Below are 22,024 nucleotides of genomic sequence, written 5' to 3'. Positions count from 1 at the left end.
TACAGCTCTGTCAGAATTTTCATAGTGCCTAATAATATCAGCACAGCTCAGTTAGGATCGCATCTAACAAATATCAAGGATTTGTACCTAATTACAGTAGCACAGGGATAGGGATAATAAGTATAGACTATTGATATAGAAATTATTTTATTCTTCAATCTTATTCATAACAGTTCTATGCTCCTATGTGTCTGAGCAACATCAGTACAGCACAGCTCTGTTAATTAATATCTATTGAAACATGTGTCTGTGTGGGGATTTGTACCTAAGTATAGCTATTATTGAGAATAGAATTATTATATCTAGATCCATTTTCTGTGTCTGTGCAGGGATTTGTACTTAATAACATCAGTACAGCATTGCTCTGTTAGAGTATAGATTTATATTATTATTGAAACATCTCTTCACAAACAATCTCATCTAACAATTCTATAACAGTTCCGCTCAGCTCTGTGTCTGTGCGGGGATAAACATCAGTACAGCACAGCTCTAATGCTCATCTTTTCAGCTCTGTGTCTGTGCAGGGATTTGTACCTAATAACATCAGTACAGCACAGCTCTGTTAGAGTATAGATTTAATTATATTATTATTGAAACATCTAGAAATTATTCTTCAAACAAATATCATCTAACAATTCCATAACAATTCCATGCTCAGCTCTGTGTCTGTGCGGGGATTTGTACCTAATAACATCAGTACAGCACAGCTCTGTTAGAGACATTTAATTCTTCACATTTATATCCATAACATCTCTGTGTCTGTGTGTCAGTACAGCACAGCTCTGTTAGAGATAGGGATATTGAGTATAGATTTAATTATATTATTATTGAAACATCTAGAAATTATTTCATTCTTCACAAACAAATCTCATCTAACAATTCCATGCTCAGTTCTGTGTCTGTGCGAGGATTTGTACCTAATAACATCAGTACAGCATAGCTCTGTTAGAGACATTTAATTCTTCACATTTATATCCATAACAGCTCTGTGTCTGTGTGAGGCAAGCACAGCTCTGTTAGAGATAGGGATATTGAGTATTGAAACATCTAGAAATTATTTCATTCTTCACAAACAAATCTCATCTAACAATTCCATGCTCAGCTCTGTGTCTGTGTGGGGATTTGTACCTAATAACATCAAAACAACACAGCTCTGTTAGAGACAGAATATTCAATTCTTCACAATTCCATAACAGTTCCATGCTCAGCTCTGTGTCTATGTAGAGCAAAACAGCACAGCTCTGTTAGAGATAGGGATATTAAGTATAAATTTAAAAATTATTTCATTCTTCACAAACAAATCTCATCTAACAATTCCATAACAGTTCCATGCTCAGCACTGTGTCTGTGTGAGGCAAGCACAGCTCTGTTAAAGATCTTCACAAACAAATCTCATCTAACAATTCCATAACAGTTCCATGCTCAGCTCTGTGTCTGTGTGGGGATTTGTACCTAATAACATCAAAGCAACACATCTCTGTTAGAGACAGAATATTCAATTCTTCACATCCATATCCATAACATCTCTGTGTAATTCCATAACAGTTCCCTGCTCAGCTCTGTGTCTGTGTGAGGCAAGCACAGCTCTGTTAAAGATCTTCACAAACAAATCTCATCTATCAATTCCATATCATTTCCATGCTCAGCTCTGTGTCTGTGTGGGGATTTGTACCTAGTAACATCAAAACAACACAGCTCTGTTAGAGACAGAATATTCAATTCTTCACATCCATATCCATAACATCTCTGTGTAATTCCATAACAGTTCCATGCTCAGCTCTGTGTCTGTGTGAGGCAAGCACAGCTCTGTTAAAGATCTTCACAAACAAATCTCATATATCAATTCCATAACAATTCCATGCTCAGCTCTGTGTCTGTGTGGGGATTTGTACCTAATAACATCAAAACAACACAGCTCTGTTAGAGACAGAACATTCAATTCTTCACATCCATATCCATAACATCTCTGAGTAATTCCATAACAGTTCCATGCTCAGCTCTGTGTCTGTGTGAGGCAAGCACTGCTCTGTTAAAGATCTTCACAAACAAATCTCATCTAACAATTCCATTACAGTTCCTTGCTCAGCTCTGTGTCTGTGTGGGGATTTGTACCTAATAACATCAAAACAACACAGCTCTGTTAGAGACAGAATATTCAAATATTCACATCCATATCCATAACATCTCTGTGTAATTCCATAACAGTTCCATGCTCAGCTCTGTGTCTGTGTGAGGCAAGCACAGCTCTGTTAAAGATCTTCACAAACAAATCTCACCTATCAATTCCATAACAGTTCCATGCTCAGCTCTGTGTCTGTGTGGGGATTTGTACCTAATAACATCAAAACAACACAGCTCTGTTAGAGACAGAATATTCAATTCTTCACATCCATATCCATAACATCTCTGTGTAATTCCATAACAGTTCCATGCTCAGCTCTGTGTCTGTGTGAGGCAAGCACAGCTCTGTTAAAGATCTTCACAAACAAATCTCATCTAACAATTCCATAACAGTTCCATGCTCAGCTCTGTGTCTGTGTGGGGATTTGTACCTAATAACATCAAAACAACACAGCTCTGTTAGAGACAGAATATTCAATTCTTCACATCCATTTCCATAACATCTCTGTGTAATTCCATAACAGTTCCATGCTCAGCTCTGTGTCTGTGTGAGGCAAGCACAGCTCTGTTAAAGATCTTCACAAACAAATCTCATCTATCAATTCCATAACAATTCCATGCTCAGCTCTGTGTCTGTGTGGGGATTTGTACCTAATAACATCAAAACAACACAGCTCTGTTAGAGACAGAATATTCAATTCTTCACATCCATATCCATAACATCTCTGTGTAATTCCATAACAGTTCCATGCTCAGCTCTGCGTCTGTGTGAGGCAAGCACAGCTCTGTTAAAGATCTTCACAAACAAATCTCATCTATCAATTCCATAACAGTTCCATGCTCAGCTCTGTGTCTGTGTGGGGATTTGTACCTAATAACATCAAAACAACACAGCTCTGTTAGAGACAGAATATTCAATTCTTCACATCCATATCCATAACATCTCTGTGTAATTCCATAACAGTTCCATGCTCAGCTCTGTGTCTGTGTGGGGATTTGTACCTAATAACATCAAAACAACACAGCTCTGTTAGAGACAGAATATTCAATTCTTCACATCCATATCCATAACATCTCTGTGTAATTCCATAACAGTTCCATGCTCAGCTCTGTGTCTGTGTGGGGATTTGTACCTAATAACATCAAAACAACACAGCTCTGTTGGAGACAGAATATTCAATTCTTCACATCCATATCCATAACATCTCTGTGTAATTCCATAACAGTTCCATGCTCAGCTCTGTGTCTGTGTGAGGCAAGCACAGCTCTGTTAAAGATCTTCACAAACAAATCTCATCTAACAATTCCATAACAGTTCCATGCTCAGCTCTGTGTCTGTGTGGGGATTTGTACCTAATAACATCAAAACAACACAGCTCTGTTACAGACAAAATATTCAATTCTTCACATCCATATCCATAACATCTCTGTGTAATTCCATAACAGTTCCATGCTCAGCTCTGTGTCTGTGTGATGCAAGCACAGCTCTGTTAAAGATCTTCACAAACAAATCTCATCTAACAATTCCATAACAGTTCCATGCTCGCTCTGTGTCTGTGTGGGAATTTGTACCTAATAACATCAAAACAACACAGCTCTGTTAGAGACAGAATATTCAATTCTTCACATCCATATCCATAACATCTCTGTGTAATTCCATAACAGTTTCATGCTCAGCTCTGTGTCTGTGTGAGGCAAGCACAGCTCTGTTAAAGATCTTCACAAACAAATCTCATCTATCAATTCCATAACAATTCCATGCTCAGCTCTGTGTCTGTGTGGGGATTTGTACCTAATAACATCAAAACAACACAGCTCTGTTAGAGACTGAATATTCAATTCTTCACATCCATATCCATAACATCTCTGTGTAATTCCATAACAGTTTCATGCTCAGCTCTGTGTCTGTGTGAGGCAAGCACAGCTCTGTTAAAGATCTTCACAAACAAATCTCATCTATCAATTCCATAACAATTCCATGCTCGCCCGACCCTGTGGCCGAGTGGTTAGTACATCGCGCTGCGACGCCAAGGGTCCCGGGTTCGAATCCCGGTCGGGCTTGGTTGTTTGTGAATGTCCATTCATCAATTTCATCGTTTCATCACTCATCCCCATCTTCGCAAATTAGCCAAGAGGCACAAAACGCGAAGTAAAATAAACTAAATCAAATCAAAATCAATTCCATGCTCAGCTCTGTGTCTGTGTGGGGATTTGTACCTAATAACATCAAAACAACACAGCTCTGTTAGAGACAGAATATTCAATTCTTCACATCCATATCCATAACATCTCTGTGTAATTCCATAACAGTTCCATGCTCAGCTCTGTGTCTGTGTGAGGCAAGCACAGCTCTGTTACATGATAGGAATATTAAGTATAGATTTAAATTTCATTCTTCACAAACAAATCTCATCTAACAATTCCATAACAGTTCCATGCTCAGCTCTGTGTCTGTGTGAGGCAAGCACAGCTCTGTTAAATATAGGAATATTAAGTATAGATTTAAATTTCATTCTTCACAAACAAATCTCATCTAACAATTCCATAACAGTTCTATGCTCAGCTCTGTGTCTGTGTGGGATTTGTACAGCAACATAGCTTTGTTAGAGACAGAGTAGATGGGTATAAATATTATTTCATTCAATTCTTCACCTCCATATCCATAACGTACGTACGTTGAAACGTTTATATAGAAACAATGGGCATTGATTGCCACTTTTCAGACAAGTTTAAAATTCCATACAAATACAGAGTTGAAACTGTCATGGCATAGGGATGAATTAACATCTAGACACTCAATAGATGTGAAGAATTAATTATACCCTAACTGTTAGTCCCTATCTCAGAGCTGTGCTCTGTACAAATCCCACACAGACACAGGAACTGTTATGAAGGAATGAAGTTTTAATATCCCTATCTACACAGACACAGAGCCTTGCTGAGCATGAAACTGTTATGGGAATTGTTAGATGTGAAGAATAAATTTCACAGAGCTGTTATGGATATGGAGGTGAAGAATTGAACGAAATAATATTTATACCCATCTACTCTGTCTCTAACAAAGCTATGTTGCTGTACAAATCCCACACAGACACACAGCTGAGCATGGAACTGTTATGAAATTGTTAGATGTGAAGAATAAATTTCACAGAGCTGTTATGGATATGGAGGTGAAGAATTGAAAGAAACAATATTTATACCCATCTACTCTGTCTCTAACAAAGCTATGTTGCTGTACAAATCCCACACAGACACAGAGCTGAGCATGGAACTGTAATGGAATTGTTAGATGAGATTTGTTTGTGAAGAATGAAATTTAAATCTATACTTAATATTCCTATATTTAACAGAGATGTGCTTGCCTCACACAGACACAGAGCTGAGCATGGAACTGTTATGGAATTGTTAGATGAGATTTGTTTGTGAAGAATGAAATTTAAATCTATACTTAATATTCCTATCATGTAACAGAGCTGTGTTTGCCTCACACAGACACAGAGCTGAGCATGGAACTGTTATGGAACTGTTAGATGAGATTTGTTTGTGAAGAATGAAATAATTTTTAAATTTATACTTAATATCCCTATCTCTAATAGTTTTGTTTTACATAGATACAGAGTTAAGCATGGAATTGTTATGGAATTACACAGAGATGTTATGGATATGGATGTGAGGAATTGAATATTCTGTCTCTAACAGAGCTGTGTTGTTTTGATGTTATTAGGTACAAATCCCCACACAGACACAGAGCTGAGCATGGAATTGTTATGGAATTGATAGATGAGATTTGTTTGTGAAGATCTTTAACAGAGCTGTGCTTGCCTCACACAGACACAGAGCTGAGCATGGAACTGTTATGGAATTACACAGAGATGTTATGGATATGGATGTGAAGAATTGAATATTCTGTCTCTAACAGAGCTGTGTTATTTTGATGTTATTAGGTACAAATCCCCACACAGACACAGAGCTGAGCATGGAACTGTTATGGAATTGTTAGATGAGATTTGTTTGTGAAGATCTTTAACAGAGCTGTGCTTGCCTCACACAGACACAGAGCTGAGCATGGAACTGTTATGGAATTACACAGAGATGTTATGGATATGGATGTGAAGAATTGAATATTCTGTCTCTAACAGAGCTGTGTTGTTTTGATGTTATTAGGTACAAATCCCCACACAGACACAGAGCTGAGCATGGAACTGTTATGGAATTGTTAGATGAGATTTGTTTGTGAAGATCTTTAACAAAGCTGTGCTTGCCTCACACAGACACAGAGCTGAGCATGGAACTGTTATGGAATTACACAGAGATGTTATGGATATGGATGTGAAGAATTGAATATTCTGTCTCTAACAGAGCTGTGTTGTTTTGATGTTATTAGGTACAAATCCCCACACAGACACAGAGCTGAGCATGGAACTGTTATGGAATTGTTAGATGAGATTTGTTTGTGAAGATCTTTAACAGAGCTGTGCTTGCCTCACACAGACACAGAGCTGAGCATAGAACTGTTATGGAATTACACAGAGATGTTATGGATATGGATGTGAAGAATTGAATATTCTGTCTCTAACAGAGCTGTGTTGTTTTGATGTTATTAGGTACAAATCCCCAAACAGACACAGAGCTGAGCATGGAATTGTTATGGAATTGATAGATGAGATTTGTTTGTGAAGATCTTTAACAGAGCTGTGCTTGCCTCACACAGACACAGAGCTGAGCATGGAACTGTTATGGAATTACACAGAGATGTTATGGATATGGATGTGAGGAATTGAATATTCTGTCTCTAACAGAGCTGTGTTGTTTTGATGTTATTAGGTACAAATCCCCACACAGACACTGAGCTGAGCATGGAACTGTTATGGAATTGTTAGATGAGATTTGTTTGTGAAGATCTTCAACAGAGCTGTGCTTGCCTCACACAGACACAGAGCTGAGCATGGAACTGTTATGGAATTACACAGAGATGTTATGGATATGGATGTGAAGAATTGAATATTCTGTCTCTAACAGAGCTGTGTTGTTTTGATGTTATTAGGTACAAATCCCCACACAGACACAGAGCTGAGCATGGAACTGTTATGGAATTGTTAGATGAGATTTGTTTGTGAAGATCTTTAACAGAGCTGTGCTTGCCTCACACAGACACAGAGCTGAGCTTGGAACTGTTATGGATTTGTTAGATGAGATTTGTTTGTGAAGAATGAAATAATTTTTTAATTTATACTTAATATCCCTATCTCTAACAGAGCTGTGCTGTTTTGCTCTACATAGACACAGAGCTGAGCATGGAACTGTTATGGAATTGTGAAGAATTGAATATTCTGCCTCTAACAGAGCTGTGTTGTTTTGATGTTATTAGGTACAAATCCCCACACAGACACAGAGCTCAGCATGGAATTGTTAGATGAGATTTGTTTGTGAAGAATGAAATAATTTCTAGATGTTTCAATACTCAATATCCCTATCTCTAACAGAGCTGTGCTTGCCTCACACAGACACAGAACTGAGCATGGAATTGTTAGATGAGATTTTGTTTGTGAAGAATGAAATAATTTCTAGATGTTTCAATAATAATATAATTAAATCTATACTCAATATCCCTATCTCTAACAGAGCTGTGCTGTACTGACACACAGACACAGAGATGTTATGGATATAAATGTGAAGAATTAAATGTCTCTAACAGAGCTGTGCTGTACTGATGTTATTAGGTACAAATCCCCGCACAGACACAGAGCTGAGCATGGAATTGTTATGGAATTGTTAGATGATATTTGTTTGAAGAATAATTTCTAGATGTTTCAATAATTAAATCTATACTCAATATCCCTATCTCTAACAGAGCTGTGCTGTACTGATGTTATTAGGTACAAATCCCAGCACAGACACAGAGCTGAGCATGGAATTGTTATAGAATTGTTAGGAAGAATAATTTCTAGATGTTTCAATAATAATATAATTGAATCTATACTCTAACAGAGCTGTGCTGTACTGATGTTATTAGGTACAAATCCCTGCACAGATACAGAGCTGAAAAGATGAGCAACAGAGCTGAGCATGGAATTGTTATGGAATTGTTAGATGATATTTGTTTGAAGAATAATTTCTAGATGTTTCAATAATAATATAATTAAATCTATACTCTAACAGAGCTGTGCTGTACTGATGTTATTAGGTACAAATCCCTGCACAGACACAGAGCTGAAAAGATGAGCAACAGAGCTGTGCTGTACTGATGTTTATCCCCGCACAGACACAGAGCTGAGCGGAACTGTTATAGAATTGTTAGATGAGATTGTTTGTGAAGAGATGTTTCAATAATAATATAAATCTATACTCTAACAGAGCAATGCTGTACTGATGTTATTAAGTACAAATCCCTGCACAGACACAGAAAATGGATCTAGATATAATAATTCTATACTCAATAATAGCTACACTTAGGTACAAATTCCCGCACAGACACATGTTTCAATAGATATTAATTAACAGAGCTGTGCTGTACTGATGTTGCTCAGACACATAGGAGCAAAGAACTGTTATGAATAAGATTGAAGAATAAAATAATTTCTATATCAATAGTCTATACTTATTATCCCTATCCCTGTGCTACTGTAATTAGGTACAAATCCTTGATATTTGTTAGATGCGATCCTAACTGAGCTGTGCTGATATTATTAGGCACTATGAAAATTCTCACAGAGCTGTACAGGAACAGGTTTCAAATCTCACAGACACAGAGCTGTACAGTTTGGAACTGATTGGGAACAAGGTTTCAAATCTCACAGACACAGAGCCTTGCTGATATTTCTACAACATGGAACTGTTATGGGCAGGAATTGTTAAATGCACTCAATATTCCTATCTATTATAAACACAGAGCTGTTATGGATATGGAGGTGAAGAATTGAATGAATCTCTAACATAGCTATGTTGCTGTACAAATCCCACACAGACACAGAGCTGAGCATGGAACTGTTATGGAATTGTTAGATGAGATTTGTTTGTGAAGAATGAAATAATTTTTAAATTTATACTTAATATCCCTATCTCTAACAGAGCTGTGCTTGCCTCACACAGACACAGACACAGAGCTGAGCATGGAACTGTTATGGAATTGTTAGATGAGATTTGTTTGTGAAGAATGAAATAATTTTTAAATTTATAAAATATACCTATCTCTAACACAGCTGTGCTGTTTTGCTCTACATAGACACAGAGCTGAGCATGGAACTGTTATGGAATTACACAGAGATGTTATAGATATGGAATTGAATATTCTGTCTCTAACAGAGCTGTGTTGTTTTGATGTTATTAGGTACAAATCCCCACACAGACACAAAACTGTTATGAAGGAATGAAATATTAAGATACTTAACAGAGCCTTGCTGATCATGAAACTGTTATAGGAATTGTTAGATGTGAAGAATAGAGCTGTTATAAAATGTGAAGAATTGAATGAAATAATATTTATACCCATCTACTCTGTCTCTAACAAAGCTAAATCCCCACACAGACAGAGAGCTGAGCATGGAACTGTTATGGAATTGTTAGATGAGATTTGTTTGTGAAGAATGAAATAATTTTAAAATCTATACTTAATATTCCTACAGAGCTGTGCTTGCCTCACACAGACACAGAGCTGAGCATGGAACTGTTATGGAATTGTTAGATGAGATTTGTTTGTGAATTTTTAAATTTATACTTAATATCCCTATCTCTAACAGAGCTGTTATGGATATAGAGGTGAAGAATTGAATGAAATAATATTTATACCCATCTACTCTGTCTCTAACAAAGCTATGTTGCTGTACAAATCCCACACAGACACAGAGCTGAGCATGGAACTCTTATAGAATTGGTAGTTGTGAAGAATGAAATAATTTTTAAATCTATACTTAATATTCCTACAGAGCTATGCTTGCCTCACACAGACACAGAGCTGAGCATGGAACTGTTATGGAATTGTTAGATGAGATTTGTTTGTGAAGAATGAAATAATTTTTAAATTTATATAATATACCTATCTCTAACAGAGCTGTGCTGTTTTGCTCTACATAGACACAGAGCTGAGCATGGAACTGTTATGGAATTACACAGAGATGTTATAGATATGGAACTGAATATTCTGTCTCTAACAGAGCTGTGTTGTTTTGATGTTATTAGGTACAAATCCCCACACAGACACAGAGCTGAGCTTGAGAAGAATGAAATAATTTCTAGATGTTTCAATACTCAATATCCCTATCTCTAACAGAGCTGTGCTTGCTTCACACAGACACAGAGCTGAGCATGGAACTGTTATGGAATTGTTAGATAAGATTTGTTTGTGAAGAATGAAATAATTTTTAAATTTATATAATATCCATATCTCTAACAGAGCTGTGCTCAGAAATAGGCCACAGGTGGACCGGAAGTGGACCGGAAGTAGGCAAACCGGAAGTGGACCGGAAGTGAACCGGAAGTGTACCGGAAGTGAACCGGATGTGAACCGGAAGTGGACCGGAAGTAAATATGTGTGTGTGTGTGTGGGTGGGTGGGTGGGTGTGGGTGTGTGTTAATACGTTTGGCCTAGTTTTAGGTGTGGGCAAAAAAAATATCAAGAGGGGCATATTTTTAACAAATTTATGGACAACAATCTCACAGAAGTGCCTTTTATAAGTGTAGGCAAATCAATCTGGGGGGGGGGGTCATCATTTGTACACTAGGATTCAAAATTCTTAGAATTAAGAGCATATCACACTTGAAGAATTGGGGAATAAGAGCATCTTGGCATAATTTTAAGTGTGGGCAAATCGGGCTGTTTAATTATATGAGCTCATCATTTGTACACCTGTAAGTGGTGCTGGTTGTATCATCAATTACACTACTATATAGGAAAGGAACTATTTCTCAGAAATAGTCACGTGGTCTTGCTTCACTAAATGCATGAAGAAAAGGTGTGTTTGTTACAGAATTCTAATTCAGAAGTATGTCCACACATATTTAGTCTTTTCTTTCCAGTTCTTGGGATTCAGGGGCCTGGACATGCGAAGGAACTGGGCCTGCGAATGGAGTACAATTGGGAGTTACTCAACCGATTTGTACACCAAGGAATCTATAGACATCATCCAAAACCACGATGCGTCCCGTCCACTGTTCCTGTATCTATCACACTTGGCTCCCCACGCCGGGAACTACTATGCACCACTGCAGGCCCCTTTGACCAGGGTAGAGAAGTTTTCTCACATCAAAAACAACGAAAGAAGAACGTACGCAGGTAGGATCCACCTTAACATATCATAGAAGCTTGCCGTCGAAACATGTGCTTGATTTGATTATTTTTCACCAGCAACATTTCTCCAAGTAATTCTTATCTAATCGGCGCATTTGGTTGGAATTATTACGTACATGAGTCAATTGAAAACCTTAATTTGTTTTTCTTCTTTAACTAGTGGATTTTTGTATGGAGGGTTGCACAAGTTTGCTGAAATTTAGGATAGACCCATTGCTGATCCACATATATTTTCAAGTCTGAATTAGTGTCTGTATACACCGCAAATGACTTTCCACCCATCTCCGTGCGGACTGAGGCCATTGTCGAACTTTCTCCACTATTTGTAAACATGCTGGTGTGGTAAGCATGCATAGAGACATTGAACTTTTATTTGCCGTATAATGTCTATTAGTTTTAGGCTTTCAGAGGGTAAGAAACCACTGTTGTGTATATGTATGCAGGAGGCGCAATCTATAAAATGACAAAAAGTGTGTTGTGAAGCCCACTTGATCAGTGTTGCAACCTTGATGTCGTTTCGTAAATAACAGTCGATACCTCATGTAAATTTGATCTGTTTACAGTCTGTCCTGTAATTTTTGTCGGACTCTTAAGGCTTTCATTTGACTCTCACCTGTACTAATGGATTTAAAAACTATTACAGATACCTTAGACGATTCCATAAAAATCCTTTCACCTTAGATCCAAAGAAGGCACATGGTTGGAAACAGAGTTGCCATATTTAACTCTTTCCTCATGTTAAAATTTACAAGTCAACAATTTAAGTGTCGTAAAACAAATGCAATGTAAAAGTTACAGCTACTGACTTCTAAATATAGATATTTACAGTTAGAATTCCTCAAGAATGTATCTTACTTGTAACTGGATTACAAGTAATTAGTTACTTTCAAAAGCAAGAAACTATAAGAGTTGTATTGCATCAATGGTCATAAAGTCTACAAGACTATTCAATATCTTAACAACAGTAAATCTGTCAGAAATGGACATTTAATGTCTTACAATCATTAATCATTCGATTTCGTTTCATAATATTTTGGTTTGATAATTTCCAACGTTAATAATTCCAACAGTTGTCAGATATCCTGCAAAATGTTTTTGAGCTGCGTTGAGTTAAATTGCATTGTAGAGCTCATGACCATTTTTGCAGTAAATGTTTTTCCACCATACTGGTTCGAAACTTCATAAACACCCTGTTGTGTTGCTTACACCAAAACGCAAAACTTCTCCAATGAACTTGCTATCTAATAATTGTAACAACGACCGGTTTTGTCGGTAAAATTACAACCTTCATATCGCAAACTCTTATCAAATTTCTTCGTCAATGGTGCGACAACAATACCTGTTTTTAAATTATGGGGTCGAAAAAATAAGTTCGTGTTTGTTTACTCCAACAAAGAATATATTTTTTTTGTTACGCAATACTTGTTACACCGTAAGGTCTCTCGGGTAAAACAAATTAGGTTTTTGGATAAGAGTAATGAGATAGAAGAGCTGAAATTTCGTGATATGCGATGTAATAGGAAAGAAAAAAATGTATTAAAATGACCAATATACGAGGGTTGCTCCGAAAGTAATGTCTCCAATTTTTTTTTCGGACAAACCACAGCAGATACAAAATATGATTGAATAAAGCACAGTTTCAGCTGCAATACACTATCTTGCTATGTAATCACCACCTTTTTCTACACAATTTCCCCTGCGATGAACAAGAGTCTGCCATGCTCGTAACAATCACCACCAACCGATTTAGTCCACTGTTTCACAGTAGTGATGACGGCATCATCTGTTGGGAATGTTGCCCACGGAATGCATCTTTCATTGGCCCGAAAAGATGCAAATCTGACGGAGCCAAATCAGGACTGTATGGTGGACGTGGAACGACAGTCCAGCCAAATTTGGCAATGTGTTCCTTGATCTTCAAACTCGTCTCTTTTGGGTCATGTGTAAGCAATCGCGGTACCCACCGCGCACAAACTTTGTGATATTTCCCTTTCCTTAACATGGTTTCAAATGAAATAAAGCCAATATTCAGCTCTATGCACAGTTCCCTGGTCATTATTCGCCGATTCGAACGGATAAGCTCATCAAGACGCATCTAATTTTCTGGTGTGACAATTGTGCATGGCCGTCGAGAACGTGGTCTGTCTTTAACTTCACTTTGGCCACGGCTGAAACGTGCCAACCTCCGTCTCACTTTGCTAACATCCACTGTCTGGTCTCCATAAAACTGCAGCTAGCGTCGATGGATTTCAATTGGTGCAACTTTTTTTCGCGTGAAGGAATTCAATCACACATCGTTGCTTCAAACGGACATACAAGTCAGACCTCACATCTGTGTGCTGCGTCTCAGCCTCCATCTGTCGCACAGCAACGAACTAGCAAGTATATTTTCAGGATTATTGAGCCTCCACTACCGTATCACCAACAACCACCTACACTGTCACTTGCAATGAGAAAAAAGTTGGAGGCATTACTTTCGGAGCAACCCTCGTATTTTTAAAACTGTTTCCCTATTGCTACCTAATTCTAGGTAGCAATTTAATGGATCAGAGTGCAAAATGTCTAAACATAATTACAACTGTAATTGTTATTGAAAAATTGCAGGGAGTTTTCACAATAAATCCGAAGAAAATGAACTATAGGGTGTGTCAAAAGTCCCTGACCGTCCCTTATACAATGAAGGGGAATGTAGATTCCAGCAATTCGTCATGGTAGTAATATGTCAGGCCTAGGGGGAAACGTTTTGGTGCATGTCATGACAACGTCCGCCATCTTAGTGATCGCCATCTTAGATCCAACTGCATTCTCCTATCCGGGTCGTCCTCAGAGAGATGGTGTTGCAGCTGCAGCTTGTACGGGTGCCACTTAACCATCTTTAACACCCTGCAAATGGAACTCTGGCTGACACCACATTGCATAGACATTTGACGTGAGCTATGCTGCGAAGACTTGGCAAACGATGCTAGCACTGCCGTGGCTGTTCCTTCGTCAGTGACAGTTCTGGGCGTCCCAGATCGTGGCCTGTCCTGGACTGTGCCGCTCTCTTCGAACCTGGTCAGCAATTGGGTCACTGTAACGTGCTACACTGGGTTCCGTTGAGGGTTCCGTTCCTTCAAATCACGAGCTACGGCACGGGCACTTCTAACCCCCCACAGCTTGATGATCTGGATTCGTTCGGACTTGACCAATGGCATACTTCAGCACCTGCAAATGATACGTAATTATCACTTTCATATGCCCATAACTTCCTTATCATTACAGTTTTCACAAATGTGACTTCGCCACTGGTAAAATTCTAGCCCGAAACGATACCCCACATGGCTCCCTTCCCATTTAAAGAAATGAAGTTGGATCCAAGATGGCGGTCACCAAGCTGGCGGACGTTGTCATGACATGCACCAAAAAGTTTCACCCTAGGCCTAGCATATTATACTACCATGACCAATTTGCTGCAATCCCTTTAATTTTATAAGGGGTGGTCAGGGACTTTTGACTCACCCTGTATATTCTCTTTGCTGAGATTCTCAAATGAAAATGATTGTCTATTGTCTGCTAGTAAAGACTTATACATGGAGAAGCTCTTATCTGCTTCCTCTGAAACAGTGTGTTGCCGGCGGTGTTAGAAGGCTATTTAAATCCACCTCTCGCCGTGGAGTTATGCAACACACATGGCGCCTTTGCAGGTAAGAGAGTATTTCAGGATGTTGTGTCACATTTTTATTGCCGGTGACTGTACATAGTTACGTGCACAGCCTGTATGTATTCGTATGCATGTACAGGGTGGCCCAAAAAACGTAACCGAAATGTATAGCAGTGGTATATGTTCGGTTACCTTTTCTGGGCCACCCTGTATAAATGCCGGTACGCTGACACTTACTTGTGCTTCTCTTAGCGATGGTCTCAGAACTGGATGGTTCGGTTGGAGCTGTGATAGAGGCTCTTGCGAAGAAAGGAATGTTGGCTGAATCCATCGTTGTCTTCCTTTCGGATAATGGTGCTCCGGTGAAAGGAATGCACGCGAATCATGGATCAAATTGGCCTCTGAGAGGGGTAAGGATTGCATAAATTGTTAATGCTGCAATTTCTAGTGCATCAAACTACACATGAATGCATAAAAGGGTACTTCAGCTGCTGTTCAGTGTGATGCACAAAAAATGCATCACTTTTCGCCACTTTTACCCCGCACTATGCTAAACCTTATCTACAAAGGGAAATATACTGTCTTTACCCACTCCCAGTTTTGGCACCTTGCCCCCCCCCCTCCGGTTTTGGAACCCAATCGCCACCACTGATTGAGAAGATCATTTTAATGAAACCAAAATTACACGTTTAACCGTGTATTTCGAGTACCATGCGCAGAATTCAAACCCGGGATCCCTGTCTTCCAATCAGACACGGAGCTAAGCTTCCAACTGAGCTGCAGAGACAATCTGATTTCTCCTGATTCTTTCGCTACCGCTATTTTATCCGTGCGAGCTGATGACGTCAATGGTGCCTAATATATTCCAGCGTGATGCTGCATATTATTTTATGATTTGACACACACGGGTGACGTACTACGTAGAAATTACAGCCAAAATTTTAGTTTCGAATCCTAGTCTTTGGTATAACTTGCCATTGAAGTACCAACTGAGCTACTGGTTTCGCGCTATATGCTAGACACTCAGGATTGAGTCCTGGTCGCTTATATTTCTACGCATCACATCTCCTGCTTGTCCAAATTATAATCCTCTAAATTGGAGCACTTGCTAAAGTTCACATCACCCTTGTAGATACTGCTCAGCATGGTTTTCTTCCAGGCTTCACCAATCTATCAGTATTGTACTACTCAATCAATTTCAAATAACTTCCAGCTTGATGTTATGTATTTGGACATTTCAAAATTTTCGATAAAATCGTAACGTTCTACCCTGTAAAACTGGGGATTGAACCAATGGGGAAGTAGCTCATCCCCTAAATTGTATTAATCGCTTGCAACGATGGCTCCGAAGGGGGCCAGATAAGAGATAACTAATCTAACTTAAATAAATAACATTGAGATGTTTATCCCAACCCTTCTGACTGAGAATGGGAGATAGATGGATAGTGATAAGTTACCCTGTTCGATATCGCGCACATCTTGTCTCCCTCCGTCTCTACCTGGCAGCGAAGAATCCTCATAAAGCCCCTTGCCCCCAGATTCTCTTGGTTTTGTTGGTTTTGCCTGACCTTCACTCACCTCCTCTAGAGGTAAGCGTCTCCCCACTTTCTCTGGGAAAAGAAATACTTTCCCGGCTAAAACCAGCTACAGGTTTGGGCAAGCCTGGACACGTTTGTGGAATAGTATGGAGCTGGGATATTACAAAATTATAAATAAATAAATTGATTTTCTCGTTCAGTGTAAGGAATCACGATTCACGTCATGATATCTGTGGCTGCTATGAAGCCAGGGTTACCGGGTTCGAATCATATTTTTGCTTGTCTATTCATCAATTTCATCACTAATCCTTATCGTCGCGATTAGCCAAAAGTGACAGAAAAGCAACGCTATATAAATTGAGATCTAACATTCATATGACGGTGCCTTCCGACTCTTCACAGAAGCAGCACAGAACAAACCTGATTTCCCTGGACCAACAAAGCTTGGGTGGTTAAACTTTTTGGTACTTATAAACAAAGATATTAGTAACCTTTATCAAATAATTTGAAATTCGGATGTTCTATTTCTTTTAATTACCCTACATCTGCTTACTGTACCTTCATCGCACGGTGCTATATGCACGGAGGACTTTACCTTTACCTTAACAAATTTGGTAATTTTGTGCAAATTTTTGGGTAACTTTAAACAAATGCGCACGACTACCAAATAAATTTGTTTCCATTGAACAATCATTTCTTGTCGCCTATTTATGCATATGTTTGGTTGCCAGAAGCTATATTTTTTGTTATTTCAAACAAACATTTTTCTCTGTGTAACTTGGGGATAACAGTTTACAAGATACCATGCATTGCCCAATGATGTCTCCTTATACCTAGGTATTTTCCTCTTCAACACATTATTCTGAAGTTTCCAGAAAACTTTATCTAGTTCGTTTTCTTCTTTTGCAGCAAAAGAGGACTCCCTTCGAAGGATCTGTGAGGACTCCGGCGTGTGTGTGGAGCAAGAGATTCCACAACAACCAGAGGGTGTCCTCTCAGCTGATGCACATTGCAGACTGGCTCCCCACTCTATACTCCGCCGCAGGTATACACCTTGTCATATACGACGGCCGATGGTCGCGTATGCATGTGCACACGGCGGAGAGTCACGTAGCTGCTGAAGCCAATCCGCGTCTCTTGCTTCCAGCGTGGTTACCAGGAATTCTGGATACGTCGCTTGCCTGTTCCTCACAATGTTTCCCTCCCTGCCTGAGCAGCCATCGGAAGCATTTACGGTCCTACTTCATTACCTTCTCCAAACATGAAAAGATTTGATTTCTCGACAACCACATGTTTTTCATGAATATTTCTACGAGGTATAGTCAAATGATAACCCTAAAAAGTCTGACAAAAAATTATATGACAGACTGTACACAGCTCAAATTTACCTGAGATATCAACTATTATTTACAGAACGACCGCAAGGCTGCAGCACTGATCAAGTCAGATTCAAGCCTTCCATTCTGACATTTTAAAGATGGCGGCTCCTTCACACACACACACACACACACACACACTTGCACTAGAGGAAGTGTGACAATGGTCTCAGTTGTCATGCTGATGGATGGAAACACACTTACAGTGACTCATAAAGTAACTGCAAGTGTATCACAAAAAGTGTTTTCTCTTGAAGTATACATGCACTAACTCAGCATTGAAAATACGTAGATCAGCTAAAATACAGCAGACTTGTGCAATTCTATATGAAGAAATGTACTAGACTAACTAACTAATTCTCTAGCCTTCTTAAACCAGAAGGTTTATGGCTGCAGCAACTAGATAACAAACAAATTAAGTTTTCATTTGCCTTCCCCGTCGTATTTTGCTACTGTACTAAAATGTCAATCTTCCTTCCATGTTGTACACCCTCGAAACTGCAATTCTGCACGCTAACGAGTCTCTGGAGCCTAGGCCTGCGGAAAGATTAATACTCAGTTGTACTGTGAGTTGTTATCTCTAGCTTCATATTTTAACCTATGTAGAAAATGTTTTTTTCTTGCATACACATGATTATTTAAAAATAACTCGATGGTTTCTTGATATTATTGTGAGGACCTATGACACATATCGTCATCATATGGTGTGTACATCTGTACCTGATGTCCACACGTTTTTTTCGAATAGTTCTACACACCAGCGTCTACCGACAGACTTGGCAATTTGGAATATATATGCTAACAGCACCAAACCTGTGCCGTCCTAACCTAGCACGTAGGCATATAATAGCAAAAATAAGCATGTAAATAGGTTATACAGGTTCAAGTTTGTTTGTTTAAGCTATTATAAGCACACGTGTATAGGTTAGGCAGGTCAAGTTTGGTACTGGTAGCATTCTTTTCCACGTTGCTAAGGCTGAGCACAATGAATTACAGTAAAGGCAATGAAACTTTGAACATAGTACTTCCATATAATACCTTACATACACGTATGAGTCAGAATTTAATAACATAACTGTAATTCAAAACCAAAGAGATCATTTTCGGACACCCTGTGTAATGTGACGGGGCAAATAGCCTGAGATTCAACGTGCCCATATATTTAAATGTCCATCAATCAATCTCATTCTTTTATTGCAGGAGGGAACGTGTCACGGTTGGGTCAAATTGACGGCATCGATATGTGGCAGGCGCTGTCTAGCGGTGAGAAATCCCCCAGAGAGGAAGTACTTATCAACATCGACGAGAAGATTCCGTATGCTGCGTTGAGGGTCGGCAATTTGAAGTTTGTCATAGGTAGGCTTACTCTTGTGGAAATCTTAAAATTTTTCTTATGAAATGAAGTATAATTCAGGGAATAAGTTCCCTTAAGCTTTAAAGCAATTTTGTCACAAATTTTCTTAGAATCGTTATGTTATTTTGATATGAACATTTATACATTTCGTTTTCATGTAATACTTAGTGCTGGAAACATTGACAATTAAAGATAAAACATTCAAAATCCTAATGTCAAGGTCTAATTATTAAACGAAACATATGATCTTTATTTCAATTTCCCTTGGGTGTTCGCACAAGACTTGCACACCCGGAGAAAACGCCACTGGTCTTGAGTGGCGGTTCAATAGCGGTAGTACGTTCAAGATTAAGTGGCACAATACAAAAACATGGAATTCTACCTTGGCTCTTGCCCTTTGCACTCAGTTCTTTGAGAGCTAACTCGTTACTTTGTTTTGCATATACTCAGTGGTGTAGTCGCTTTACAAACTGCATCTCAATGACATAAAATAGTATTAGCAGTACATACGTTAAGCTAGGCAATATGGTATCATTCTTGTTAACATGAAGTTTATTGTTATCATGAAATACATCCGCAAATTTCCATGACGATGAAATTTAAGGAAACGATTTTAAAAATGTCAAAAGAGCTTCCACGCATCCCTCTTGAAACTTGAGTTTCTTCTTATGTGTTTCCCAATAAAGTAACGTGCTACTTTATGTTTTTTTTCGGATTACACAACAAATTAATATTAAGCAAATTAAAAATTGAATATTTACTGTCATTTTGTGAGGCAGGCGTACCGAAGTGACGCCCCCGTACGACTACGCCACTGCATATTCTACTAGAATGCTAAATATGCATAACTTAACTTTATTTCTTGATTGATTGATTTGGTTAATTTTACTTCGCATTTCTCCCACTTTTGGTTAATCGCAATGATGAGTGATGAAGGGACATTCATAAAAAACATTCATGCCCAGGCCGGGATTCGAACCCCTGGCGTCGTAGCACACTGTGATAAACGCTCCGCCAGGAAGCCGGCTTAATATTATTTATCTTGGCGGCTATCAACGTAAGTTCATTGTTTTTTTGGTTTTTTTTTTAAAGTAATAATACCAATATCCTGTGCGGTCACCGATTGGTTCGACAGCCCTGGGCCCTGGAATCGCGATTGAAACTGAACCGAAATTTAAAAAGAACTGATTCCGACGATTCCTGAACCTGAACTAAAACTCCAAAGGCAAGTTTCAGTCTCGCGTAAGTGAGCGCGAAGTTTGGATTCAATTTCTGTTCGGACTGGAATTGACTTCCACATAATTTCAGTTGGTTCGACAGCCCTTGGGTCTCCCGACGTCCAAGCAATCATAAAGGACATTTACTCTACACACTGTATTTGACGGTTTGCCATATTGTGTTTTGCAGGTACACCCAGTGATGGGCAGTTTGACAAATGGTTTGAGCCAGAGGATATGGATAATCGTAGACCATACAACACGCGCGACGTTTATGAAAGCAAAGTAGCAAAGGCGCTGGCGGATGTTGGGTCTCTCCTTCAGGAACACATCTTGGATCTCAGACTGCAATCTCAGCTGCAATGTGACAGCAAGAGCAAACGACAATGCGACCCACTTTCAGCTCCTTGTCTCTTCGATTTGGAGAAAGATCCGTGTGAGCGGAACAATATCTACGGGGTCCATCCAGCTTCCAAAATGATGGATGAGAAGATGAGGCAATATGCAGCAAAACTTGTTCCTGCATCCAATGTGGACCTGGATCCAAAATCAAACCCAATATTCTGGAACTACACGTGGACATTTTGGAATGACATAAATTAAAATCCTGACATGTACACCCAGCGGCGAAAGTAATAGTACACGAATTGTCCATCATCATTTTCATTCAATCTGTTTTCCACATTGTGACGATCATGAATTGAAATAACAACTTCAATGAGCGGGGGGCAATATTAACAGAATTCCATTGCTTCTTCTTCTTCTTTATTTTTGGCTCACACCGCGTTTGCGATTTCTAGCCAAAGTTGCTGAGTTCAGGTACTATTATAGTATATGTTCCAACCTGTTATTGAATATCTTTTACTTTAGAATTCCATTGCTTAAAATAAAACAAGATACAGAATAATTGTAGAATCCAAATAGCTATGGATAATTTGCCTACTATTTTTTTGTTGTTGGCTGTACAGGCAACGGCAAAGATAATGGTAGGCAAATTGTCCATCGTTATTTTCATTACTTTTCATTCTACATCCGTGTTGTTTTAAGCAATGCAATTATGATGGTGCAAAACATGCATTGCCCTCTGCTTATTGAAGTCTCTATTTCAATTCATTATCATCATAATGTGCAAAACAGACCAAATGAAAATGGTGATGGACAATTTGCCTACTGTTTCTTTTGCCGTTAGGTGTACAACTAAGAATGTGTACAGTGTGATGCGTAAATCATAACAGGAAAATTGTCAATTGCTGTTTTAATTTGTTTTTCTTTTGCATCCTACGTGTTATTTTAAGGAATGAAGTTGTTCTGACGCTTGTACAGAGATTGTCGACGCTGGCGTACGCAGAGGGGGAACTGATGGGGCTACAGCCCCAGTGGTTGTCGATTGTGTGTTTAGTGTTTTGTTTCAATTTGTCGTTTAAGAACTAGAAGGACGTAACTCAAATTTACCAAATTTACAGGAGAAAGAAAATGTTCTTAGGAAAATGTCTGA

The 22,024-nt window shown here is 38.8% G+C and overlaps 1 protein-coding gene across 1 annotated transcript in view; it reads left to right on the top strand.

Annotated features, from left to right (window-relative positions):
- LOC145996972 (arylsulfatase B-like) overlaps window positions 1-21,483 on the top strand; it is a 55,503-nt gene extending 34,020 nt beyond the window's left edge. Inside the window, exons 4-8 of the mRNA XM_083133564.1 lie at window positions 11,134-11,389; window positions 15,297-15,454; window positions 17,492-17,627; window positions 19,159-19,314; window positions 20,720-21,483. Coding sequence (XP_082989690.1) covers window positions 11,134-11,389; window positions 15,297-15,454; window positions 17,492-17,627; window positions 19,159-19,314; window positions 20,720-21,132 — 1,119 coding nt within the window. The 3' untranslated portion in view covers window positions 21,133-21,483. The remainder of the gene's footprint in view (window positions 1-11,133; window positions 11,390-15,296; window positions 15,455-17,491; window positions 17,628-19,158; window positions 19,315-20,719) is intronic.
- Window positions 21,484-22,024: the final 541 nt, after the last annotated feature.

The sequence above is a fragment of the Lepisma saccharinum genome, chromosome 13, assembly GCF_977018435.1.
Source record: "Lepisma saccharinum chromosome 13, izLepSacc3.1, whole genome shotgun sequence".
Lineage (NCBI taxonomy): Eukaryota > Metazoa > Arthropoda > Insecta > Zygentoma > Lepismatidae > Lepisma > Lepisma saccharinum.
Note: the sequence above shows the minus strand (reverse complement) of the source record. Positions and strands in the feature narration are given on the sequence as shown.